This window comes from Hypanus sabinus, chromosome 14 (genome assembly GCF_030144855.1).
Source record: "Hypanus sabinus isolate sHypSab1 chromosome 14, sHypSab1.hap1, whole genome shotgun sequence".
In the NCBI taxonomy this organism is placed as follows: domain Eukaryota; kingdom Metazoa; phylum Chordata; class Chondrichthyes; order Myliobatiformes; family Dasyatidae; genus Hypanus; species Hypanus sabinus.
In genome coordinates, this window is record NC_082719.1 from 67,909,033 (window position 1) to 67,921,598 (window position 12,566).

Genomic DNA, 12,566 nt, shown 5'->3' on the forward strand with positions numbered 1-12,566 from the left:
TACTGGTGAGGCCACACCTGGAGTACTGCGATCAGTTCTGGTCTCCTTATTTGCGGAAGGATATACTGGCTTTGGAGACGGTTCACCACATTGGTTCCAGAGATGAGGGGGTCAAACCATGAAGAGCGATTGAGTCGCCTGGGATTGTACTTGCAGGAATTCAGAAGAATCAGAGGAGAACTTACAGAAACATATAAAATTATGAAAAGGGTAGATAAGATAGAGGCAGGAAAGTTGTTTCCACTGGTAGGTGAGACCAAAACTAGGGGACAGAGCCTCAAGATTCAGGGAGTAGACTTAGGACGGAAATGATGAGGAACTACTTTTCCCAGAGAGTGGTGAATTTGTGGAATTCTCTGCCCATTGAAGCAGTGGAGGCTACCTCAGTAAATATACTTAAAACAAGGTTGGATAGATTTTTGCATAGTAGGGGAATTATGGGTTGTGGGGAAAAGCCAGGTAGGGGGAGATGAGTCCGTGGCCAGATCAGCCATGATCTTATTGAATAGGGGAGCAAGCTCAACAGGCTGGATGGCCAGCTCCTGCCCCTATGTATGTATCATCCAGGCTGCCACCATTGGAACATGGAATGTAAGGATCATCTACAAATGCAAAGCACTAATATGGAATCCCCAGGGAAAGCAGAAGCGAGGCGACACTACTTTGAAACGGACACAAAGCAGGCTACACCAGAGGACAACTTGAAAGGCGAGGAACAGTATCCGGCTATTCAGTCCATCAAGTCTGCTCCGCTAATCCACCATGACTGATTTATTACCCCTCTCAATCCCTTTCTGTTACCTTCTCCCCCATCACCTTTGATGCCTTGACTAATCAAGAACCTATCAACCTCCACTTTAAGTATACTTCATCACTTGGATTCCATGGCTGTTCATCGCAATGAATTGCACAGATTCACCTCCCTCTAACACAAGAAATTCCTCCTCATCTCTGTTCTAAGTGGACATTCCTTTATTCTGAGGCTGTGCCCACTGGTCCTAGACTCCCTCAATATACAAAACATCCCCTCCACATCCCCTCTATCTAGGCCTTTCAATATTCAATAGGTTTCAATGAAATCCCTCTCATTCTTCTAAACTCTAATGAGTACAGTCATGAAGCCCTCAAACACCCCTAGTACATTTACCCTTTCATTCCCAGAATCATTTCTGGACTCTCTCCAATGGCTGCACATTTTTTCTCAGATAAGAGGCCCTCAACTGCTCACAATACTCCAAGTGCGGTCTGACCAATGCCTTATAAGGTCTCAGTATTGTATCCTTGCCTTATATTCTAGTCCTCTCAAAATAAATTCTAATATTGGATGTGTCTTCCTTACCATCGACTCAACCTGCAAGTTAATCTTTAGGGAATCATGCACAAGGACTCCCAAGTTCTTTTGTACATCTGATTTTTGAATTTTCTCCCCATTTAGAAACCAGACTACACCTTTATTCCTTCTACCAAAGTGCATGACCATACACTTCCCAACACTATATTCCATCTGCCACTTCTTTGCCCATTCTCCCAGTTTGTCCAAGTCCTTCTACAAACTCCCTGCTTCCTCAACACAACTTGCCTCTCTGCCCATCTTCATTTCATCCATGAACCTGGCCACAAAGCCATTGTCTAAATCATTTACATATAATGTGAAAAGAGGCAGTCCCAATATCAACCGCTGCGGAACACCATTAGTCACCAGCAGCCAATGAGTAAAAGCCCCTTCATTCCCACTCCTTGCTCCTGCAAGTTAGCCAATCTTCTGGCCCGGGACAGAGGACTCTGGCAAGCTACTGTCGGGGACCCATGCCCCAGTACGCGTGTAGGGCTTAGCTAACTAACTAAGATGATAAAAGGCACAGACAGAGTGAACAACAAGCTCCTTTTCTCCAGGGTAGCAATGGAAATTATCAGCAGACATACTTTTAAGGTGATTTAAGGAAAGTACAGGGAGGATTTCAGAGATAGTTAATCATAAACACAAGGATGTCTACAGATGTTAGAAATCCAAAGCCACACACACAAAATGGCAGAGAAACTCAGCAGGCCAGGAAGCATCTGTGGAAATGAATAAACAGTTGAAGTTTTACATTAGCATTCAGAGGTAGTTTGTTTTTCCTACCCACCCCCACAGAGTGGCAAATGAATGGAACATACTTTGGGAGTGGTGATAACGGCAGATACATTAGGGACATTTAAGAGACTTCTGGGTTGCCACATGGATGAAAGAAAAATGGAGGACTAAGCAGGAGGGAAAGGTTGGATTGGTCATAGAAATATAGAAAACCGACAGCATAATACAGTCTCTTCAGCCCACAATGCGGTGCCGAACATGTACTTACTTAGAAATTACCCAAGGTTACCCATAGCCCTCTATTTTTCTAAGCTCCATGTACCTATCCAAGAGTCTCTTAAAAGACCCTATCGTATCCGCCTTCAACACCGTTGCCGGCAGCCCATCCCACACATTCACCACTCTCTGCGTAAAAATACTTAACCCTGACATCACCTCTGTACCTACTCCCCAGCACCTTAAACCTGTGCCCTGATCGTGAAGTAGGTTAAAAGGTCAGCTTGTGGCGACCCACTTTCTGCGCAGGTGAACCGGCTCACAAATAGCCAGTGCGCGGGGTGAGACGTTGATAATGTACCTCCAACGTCATTTCCGCCCGGAGAGGGCGGGCGCTCGGGATTTAAATGCCAGTGCTGCAGAGTTTGAATAAACTAGTCTCAAAACGACTTACCGACTGCGTGTCATTATTTCAGCGCTGTGTGCAGCACATCACTACATTGGTGACCCCGACGGTCCAAACGGGATTTGGACCAAAGATGACCAACTCTTCATCTGTTCACGCAGTTTCGCTAAAACTGCCGACTTTCTGGACGCTGCAACCACTCATGTGGTTTAGCCAAGCAGAAGCCCAGTTCCAGATTCGGCAGATATCCTCTGATTCCACGCGTTACTACCACGTGGTGAGCGCCCTTGACCAGGAGACGGCTGCCCAGCTTGCGGATTTCATACAGTCGCCCCCGGAAGAAGGCAAATATGAAGCATTCAAAGCGCAACTCACTGGGACCTTTGGCCTCTCGCGGCGTGAGCGGGGTGCCCGCCTGCTTCACCTGGACGGTTTGAGAGACAGACTGCCGTCAGCATTGATGAACGAGATGCTGGCCCTGGCTGACGGACACAAGCCCTGCCTCATGTTCGAGCAAGCGTTCCTAGAGCAACTGCTCGAGGACATACATCTGCTGCTGGCCGACGCAGATTTCAGTGACCCCCGGAAGGTGGCGGCCCAGGCAGACGTGCTGTGGAAAGCCAAGAGGGAGAGCATGGCATCCGTCGGTCAGATTACCAAGCCACGCGCCCAACAGTGGACCAGACCAGGCCCGGCAGGGGGTGCACACAACACAGAGGCAGGAGTGAAGAGGCCAGTGAACAGTGGTGTTTCTACCACCAGCGGTGGGGCACAAAAGCCCACCGTTGTCGCCCGCCCTGCAAGGGCCAGGGCCAGCTGCCACTAATGACTATGGTGGCTGGCCACCAGGACAGCCTCTTGTACGTCTGGGACAAACAGTCAGGACGCCGCTTCTTGGTCAACACCGGAGCGGAGATCAGCTTCTTGCCCCCGATTGGGTATGACACCCGCAACAGGAAGCCAGGGCCCACCCTGAGGGCCACAAACGGCAGCACGATACGGACCTACAGCACCCGCACAGTGCAGCTGCAGTTTGGCGCCAGCCGGTTCACGTGGGACTTCACACTGGCTGCCGTGGCCCAACCACTCCTGGGGGCGGACTTCTTGCGAGCTCACAGCCTGCTGGTCGACTTGCAAGGGAAGAGACTGGTCCATGCCGAGACTTTCCAGACATTCTCCCTGGGTGAAGCCAAGTTGTCGGCCCCACACCTGGACTCCATCATGCTGTCGGACAACGAATTCACCAGGGTCCTGGCGGATTTCCCATCGGTTCTGGCACCGCAGTTCACGGCAGCCATGCCCAGACACGGGGTTCAGCGCCACATCCCGACCCAGGGACCACCCCTCCACACCCGCGCACGAAGGCTCCCCCTGGAAAAGCTCCACCTGGGGAAGGAGGAGTTCAAGAGGATGGAGGAATTGGGGATCGTACGGAGGTCCATCAGCCCATGGACCTCCCCCCTGCACATGGTGCCCAAAGCAGCCGGGGGTTGGAGACCATGCGGCGATGACCGCAGACTGAATGAGGCTACCACTCCAGACCGCTACCCCGTGCCGCACATACAGGACTTTGCAGCAAACCTGCACAGGACAAGAATCTTTTCCAAAGTAGACCTCGTCCGGGGACACCATGAAATCCCGGTGCACCCTGAAGACATCTCCAGAACAGCACTCATCACCCTGTTCGGCCTGTTCGAGTTCCTCTGAATGCCGTTCGGCCTGAAGAATGCCGCACAGACATTCCAGCGGTTAATGGATGCGGTGGGACACAACCTGGACTTTGTGTTCATCTATTTGGACGACATCCTTATAGCCGGCAGTAGTCGTCAGGAGCATCTGTCCCACCTCCGCCAGCTCTACTCCCGTCTGAGTGATTTCGGCCTCACGATCAACCCGGCCCAATGCCAGTTCGGTCTCGATACCATCGACTTCCTGGGCCGCAGGATTACCAAAGACGGAGCAACACCTCTGCCCGCCAAGGTAGACTCGATCCGTCACTTTGCCCGGCCCAACACGGTCAAAGGCCTGCAGGAGTTCGTTGGTATGGTGAACTTCTACCACTGTTTCCTCCCCTCAGCAGCCCATATCATGCGCCCTTTGTACACCCTGATGTCGGGTAAAGGCAAGGACATTACTTGGGACGAGGAGGCCGCGGCCACTTTCGTTAAAGCCAAGGAAGCCTTGGCAGATGCCGCGATGCTGGTGCACCCCAGAACGGACGTTCCGACCGCACTCACGTTGGACGCATCCGACACAGCAGTCGATGGGGTGCTGGAGCAGCTCATCGAGGGGCGCTGGCAACCCCTGGCGTTCTTCAGCAAGCACCTACGACCACCTGAACTCAAGTACAGTGCCTTCGACCGGGAGCTGTTGGCACTATATCTGGCAATCTGACATTTCAGGTACTTCTTGGAAGGCAGGCCGTTCGCTGCGTTCACGGACCACAAACCGTTGACCTTCATGTTCACGAAGGTGTCTGATCCCTGGTCGGTTCGCCAGCAGCGAAATCTGCCCTACATCTCGGAGTACACGACGGACATCCAGCATGTCTCGGGGAAGGACAACGTCGTGGCGGATGCACTCCCCAGACCAGCTGTCCAGGCCCTGTCCCTGGGGGTGGACTATGCAGCACTGGCGGAGGCGCAGCAGGCAGACGACGAGATGCCCAGCTACAGGATTGCAGTCTCGGGTTTGCAGCTGCAGGACTTTCTCATAGGCCCAGTTGATAGGACCCTCCTGTGTGACGTGGCTACCGGCCAACCTCGCCCCATCGTCCCGGCAGCCTGGAGGCGGCGGGTTTTCGACTCCATACACAGTTTGGGGCACCCATCTATCAGGACAACCGTCCGGCTGGTCACCAGCAAGTTCACGTGGCACGGACTTCACAAGCAGGTCAGTGAATGGGCCAGAACGTGCACGTAGTGCCAAACCGCTAGGGTGCAGCGGCACACTAAAGCCCCGCCGCAGCAGTTCGAACCCACCCACCGGAGGTTCAACCACATTCATGTGGATATCGTGGGCCCCCTACCAGTGTCCCGAGGAGCACGGTACCTCCTAACTATGGTAGACCGGTTCACGAGGTGGCCAGAGGCGGTCCCGCTCACCGACACATCTGCCGATTCCTGCGCCCGAGCACCGATCGCAACCTGGGTAGCACACTTCGGGGTACCAGCCCACATTACCTCCGACAGAAGCGCCCAGTTCACCTTCAGCCTGTGGTTGGCTGTGGCCAGCCTGTTGGGAACGCAGTTACACCACACAACTGCCTACCACCCACAGTCGAACGGACTGGTGGAACGCTTCCACCGTCACTTGAAGTGAGCTCTCATGGCCCGCCTGAGAGGACCTAACTGGGTGGACGAGCTTCCCTGGGTCCTGCTTGGAATTCGTACAGCACTCAAAGAGGATCTGCACGCCTCGTCGGCCGAGTTGGTGTACAGCGCACCCCTGGCCATCCCAGGAGAGTTCATACCAGCCCCAAGGGGGCAAGAGGAAGAACCTGCAGCAGGTCCTGGACAGGATACGCGAAAGGCTCGACAACCTGGCCCCCATACCGACTTCACAGCACGGACTGACCCCGGCCCATGTACCCAAGAACAGCAAAATTGTAAATTTGTGTTTGTACGAAGGGGCGGACACCTTGATCAACAACAACAGGTCCATGTACGTTCTGGACATTGGGGGGAAAGAGGAGGTTTTCACGGTGGACCGACTCAAACCAGCCCATGTGGTCTTGGCGCAGCCGGTCGAGGTTCAGGCACCGCGGCGCAGAGGCAGACCTCCCAAACAGAGTCCGACCCAGACTGAGGACATTGGGGGGTGTATCGCCGGTTCTGGGGGGGGGGGGGGATTATATAGCGACCCACTTTCTGCTCAGGCGAACCGGCTCACAAATAGCCAGCATGCAGGGGGAGACTTTGGTAATGCACCTCCGACGTCATTTCCGCCTGGGATTTAAATACCAGCACCGCGACTGGTTAACGCAACTCTACTACAGCTTGGGCCATCAGAGTTCAATTCCAGCATCCTCTGTAAGCAAGCTTGTACATTCCTTCTTGTGTGTGCATGGATTTCCCCCCACAGTCCCAAAACCTACCGGATAGTAGGTTAATAGATCAATGTAAGTTGTGTCATGATTAGGCCAGGGTTAAAATCAGTGGACTGCTGCGTATCACGGCTGAAGGACTGGAAGATCATGTTCCACGCTGTATCTCTAAATAATAAACAGATAAAGAGAGACTAGGGAAGTTAAAGAACACTGCTAAGATCCCAAAAGGACTGTATCCAGTTATGTGGTCATTTAAAAAAAGAGTACCAGGCTTTGGAGAGGATGCAGGAAGAATTCACCAGAATGGCAGTAAGGATCAGGGACCAGTTGTATGGGAAAACTGGAACCACAGACCAGGTTATATGGGAAAACTGGAACCACAGACCAGGTTATGAACACACTTGATAGAGGCTCTCAAGATCATGAACAGTTTTGATAGAGAAAAAGATAAAAAGGAACTGCTTCCAGTGGGAGAGGGATCAGTTACCAATGACACTGATTTAAATGTGACTGACAATAGGATGCAAGGTAAAATGTGACTTGCTCAGCAGGTTGCGATGTGTAACGTACAATCTGCAAATAGGATGAAACCAGATTCAATATCATGGAAAAGAGATACTTTGAGGGGAAAAAATGAGTGAGATTAATCTGATAATCCTTCATAATGGATTTGAAGGTCAACAATAAAATCTGCAGATGATGGAAGTCTAAAATAAAAATAAAAATGATGATCTGATCCTTACCCCACAGATATGGCCTCACCTGCAAGGTATTTCCAGCATTTCACATTTCTAAGAAGGTTTGAAAGGTATTTTGAGCTGTATGACTCAATGAAATTGCACAACCTCACCTCAACTTCAAACACAAGGCCATTATAACTGATTTATCTTCAATCACATGCGTTTGTATTAGCAAGATTAAGGATGAAGCAGTCTGTTCACTTACATTGGTGTATATTTTTGCCGTCAGCACTTATCAGTGTGAATTAAAAGAGTCACTTCAAGGGCACATGAAATTATAATTTATACATACTTCCAAAATAAGAGCCAATGGAAGCAGCTCATTTAAATTTTCAGCAGACATTCAATGAGGTATGACAGAATAAACTGACAGTCTGGGGCAGATATTGTCAGCATGGAGAGAGGGTCTTCTCAGACTGTGCATGTATACTCAGGGATACCCATGGTCAAATACAATCCTATGGAGACATCACACTTATTTACTCATACTACAGAATGATTTTTAAAAATCTGACTCCGCTGATACAAGCAAATGAACAAACTGTGAGTAAAACTTCAAAGAGATTGTAAGAAGGAAAGAAGGTTGCTATCAGAGCACTGAGTGGACAAAGTGAGATTATTAATTTGTAGGAGAAATAAAAAGTGGAATAAATAAATAGCAAATAACTAGGATAGTAAATAACTTGTTGGTGGGTAATATTCAATGATACCGTGCTCTCTAACCTGTTCAAGTGAAGAAAAGAATTCCTCTGTGGGGCTGTAGCCAGCGACACAATTGTACCATCATGGGTGACTGGCCAAAATGTAGTGGATACTGCCCAGTCCATCACAAGTAAAGCCTTCCAAAGCATGGAGCACATCTAGACAGACCACTGTCTCAGCAAGGCGGCATCCATCATCAGGGTCCCCCACCACCCAGGTCAGGCTCCTGTTAGAGTATGTGATTTTAACTTTCCACATATTGACTGGAACTCCCATACTGTGTACAGGAAAGTTTCCTTAATCAGTACATAGAAGTCCCAGTGAGAAAGTATGTGATACTTGATCTCCTATTAGAGAATGTGACAGGGCTGAAGACAGAACTTTGAGTCGGAGAACACTTTGCACCTAGTGATTATAATGCCTTTAATTTCAAGGTGTGGTGCACAGATTGCAATTCTAAATTGGAGAAAGGATCTGGCAAGTGTGGATTGGGGCAGGCAAAGATGTACTTGGTAAATCTGAGGCCTTCAAAAGAGCAGTTTTGAGAATACAACACTTGTATGTGCCTGTCTGAATAAAAGGCAAAGGTACCAGATTTATAGAACCTTGAAAAAAAATGTATAGCAGGTGTAGGCAGGTAGGAACAAGTGATGTTCATAAGGAGTCTAAGAGAGCACCTAAGAAAGAATTCAGCACAGCTGAAAGAAGACATGAGGATGCCCTAGCAGACATGGTGAAGGAGAATCCCAAGGGATTCTACAGATATGTTAAGAGCAAAAGGACTGCAAGAGATAAAACTGGTTCTTTGAAAGATTGGGATGGTAATCAAGCGTGGAGCCAAAAGAGATGGGGGAGATAATAAATGGATTTTTTGAATCTGTAGTTACTTGGGAGAGTGAGACAGAGTCTATAGAAGTGAGGCAAAGCAGCAGCGAGGACATGGAACCTACACAGATTACAGAGGAGATGGTCTTTGCTGTATTATGGTAAATTCCTCGGACCCTGTGGGAGCCAAGTGCAGAATTTGCAGGGGCCTTAGCAGAGATATTGAAACCATCCTTAGTGACAGGTGAGGTACTAGAGGATTGGAAGGTAGCTAATGTTTTCCACTGTTGAAGGAGAGGCTCTAAAAATAAACCAGGAAAGAATAGGCCAGTGAGCTGGAAATCTGTAGTGAGTAAGTTATTGGAAGTTATTCTAGGAGACCAGACATTTGACTATTTGAATAGACAGGATTGATTAGGGATAGTCAGCATGGCTTTGTGTGTGGTAGGTTATGACTAACCAATCTTATAGACATTTTGATGAAGTTACTAGGAATGTTGATGAAGGCAAGGCAGTAGGTGTTGTCCACATGGAAGGCATTTGACAAGGTCACGCATGGGATTTGGTCACAAGGGTTTAGTTGCTTGGTGTCCAAAATCAGGTAGTAAATTGGGTTAGACATTGGCTTTGTGAGAGAAGCTAGGAAGTGGTAGTAGATGGTTGCCTCTGACTGGTGACTGGGACTAGTGGAGTGCCGCGGAGATCAAAGTTCAAAAAGTTCAAAGTTCAAAGTAAATTTTATCATCAGAGTACATACACATCACCACATACAACCCCGAGATTCATTTTCCTGTGGACATACTCAGCGAATCTATAGAATAGGAACTAGAACAGGATCAGTGAAAAATTAAGTAGAGTGCAGAAGATAAACTGTGCAAATGCTAAATAAATAGCACTAAATAATGAGAACACATGATCATACTGAATGGCGGTGCAGGCTCGAAGGGCCGAATGGCCTACTCCTGCACCTATTTTCTATGTTTCTAAAAGGCTCCTTAAAGAGAAATCATTGGTTGTGAGAACATCTTAATAGCTGGGCAAGTGAGTGTAGTTATTTCCTTTTGTTCAAGGATAGTAACCATTCTTGGACTTGGTGTGAGACGGAGGCTCTTGTGCCTTCTATCTGATGGCAGCCGTGAGAAAAGAGCACGGCCCGGGTGGTGAAGATTTCTGATGATTGATACTGCTTTTTTATGACAGCATTTCATGTAGATGTACTCAGTGGCGGGGAGGGCTTTACCCATGATGTACTGGGCCGAATTCACTACCTTTTGTAGGATTTTCCATTTAAAGACATTGGCCACATTGCAGCCAGTCAATTCTCTCTCCACTACACAGCTACAGAAGTTTGTCTAAGTTTTTAATGTCATGCCAAATCTCCTCAGACGTAAGGAAGTAGAGTCACTATCGTGCTTTTTTTGCAACTGCATTGGTGCTGGGTCCCATGTTGTTTGTCATCTATATCAATGATCTGGATGATAATGTGGTAAACTGGATCAGCAAATTTATGGTTGACACCAAGATTGGCAGTGTAGTGGAAAGTGAGGGGGATTATCAGAGCTTGCAGTGGGATCTGGACCAGCTGGAAAAATGGTCTGGAAAACAGTCAGATGAAATTTAATGTAGTCAAAATGTTGCATGTCAGTAGGACCGACCAGGGTTGGTCTTACACAGAGAACGTGTTGAAGTTAGATAAATCATTGGTGAGACCTAATTTAGAGTGTTGTGTCCGGTTTTGGTCACCTACCTACAGGAAAGATGTGAATATGGGTGTAAGTGTACAGAGAAAATTTATAAGGTTGTTGCTAGGATTGGAGGACATGAGCTAGAAGGAAAAATTCAACAAGTTAGGCTATTCCTTGCAACATAGAAGATTGAGGGCAGGTTTGACAGGTATACAAAATTATAAGGGGTAATAGGTAGGGTAATGTAAGCAGGCTTTTTCACCGAGGCGGGGGAGGGGGGGGACTACAACTGGAGGTCATGGGTTAAAAGTGAAAGTTTAACAGGAACACAAGAGGGAACTTCTTCACTCAGAGGGTCATGAGACTAGGAACAAGCTGCCAGGGCAAGTGGTGAATACCAACTCGATTTCAAAGTTGAAGAGATGTTTGAATGTATACACAGATAGCAGGGGTATGGATGGCTATGGTCCGTGTGCAAGTCGATGGGATCCGCACATTAAATGGTTCAGCACAAACGAGATGGGCTGAAGAACCGGTTTCTGTGCTGTACTCTAACTTCACTGGCCCTATCACTGAACTGTTACCACAGCCAAAGGACTCACTTTAAAGAACTCTTCATCCCTTGTTCTTGATATTTATTTTTCATTATTATTCTTATTTTTTTCCTTTTGTATTTGCACAGTTTGTTGTCTTTTGCACATTGGTTGTCTGCCACGTTGGGTGCAGTCGTTCATTGACTCTATTATGTTACTGGATTTACTGAATATGCCCACAAGAAAACGAATCTCATGACTGTATATGGTGACAAAGATGTACGTTGATAATAAATCTACTTTGAACTTTCATGCAACAAACTGATGTGTACTGTGCTCCAAACCACCCACATTAACTTTGGTCACTTTGAAACATACACCCCGCAGATGCCACCAGACCAGCATTGCCGGCTTTATTTCAGATTTCCAGCAGCGCGGGTTTCCTTCCGTAAGACCCACGTAAAGCGCTCACACAACGCCGCCACTCACAACCCAGCGGCGGACACTGTCCTTCTGCTTTGGGACGTGCATCTCTTCTTTCTCGCATGGCTGCCATGTTTGTGTTAGAATCTAGAAATGCATTTCATTGCTGCAGAACTTCGGAATATCCTTACTAATTATATGTTAATAAATGCAACATTTAACGCTAATTAAATGTTGACATATAGTACTTTATAAACGTTGTTGCACCCATTTTGTACTTTATTGCAACCCTGTGTTATACGGATTAGAATATTGCTGCTTTTGGACAATGTTTCTGCTCCATGGTTTGGCCTTTAAATGCGCAGTTCGCCGTTTCCCCGCGGCGCAGATTCGGGTCCGGCTGTTTGCGGGCAGCCGCCTTCCTTACCTGGGGTTTCTGCCCATGTTCAGCGCGATCCAGGGCACCAGCCGGTACTTGTAGCGCTTCCAGACGGAGAGGAGCCGCCGCAGCATCGCGGAGGAACGGCAGCCACAGCCCGGCCGAGCCCCGGCTTCGGGCCGCCCCTCCCGGGACCGCTCACACCGGCCCTACATCTGAACTTTCCCTCGCACCGTAGCTGCTACTTAACCTCTCCCCAGTCCCCTCGGCAATAATCAGCCCCTCCCCTTCATTCTCATTTCCCTTTTACTCCCCCCTTCACATTCCCCTACACCCCTCTTCCTGCTCCCCCTTTTCCTCCTACACCTCTCAACAGCACCCCCCCCCCCAAAACACACCCTCATCCCTTCATTTATGCTCCCGTTTATACAATAGACGGGGTGTGAGGGGAAAGATGTAAACGGACCTAGGGGACAACTTTTCCTCACAGGGTGTTGAGTATAAGGAATGAGCTGCCAGATGACCACTGGAACAA

General features: G+C 48.5%; 1 protein-coding gene across 4 annotated transcripts in view; it reads right to left on the minus strand.

Moving 5' to 3' along the window:
- setd9 (SET domain containing 9) overlaps positions 1-12,313 on the minus strand; it is a 48,260-nt gene extending 35,947 nt beyond the window's left edge. For 3 of the 4 annotated variants that reach the window (XR_009515682.1, XM_059989382.1, XM_059989381.1), the window contains exon 1: positions 12,080-12,313. Coding sequence is in view for 2 of the 4 variants with exons in the window: in XM_059989382.1 (XP_059845365.1) it covers positions 12,080-12,165 (86 nt within the window). In the remaining 2 variants the exon portion in view is untranslated. Of the gene's footprint in view, positions 1-6,792; positions 6,910-12,079 lie in introns of all 4 variants that reach the window. The other variant, XM_059989383.1, reaches the window with a different exon arrangement.
- Positions 12,314-12,566: the final 253 nt, after the last annotated feature.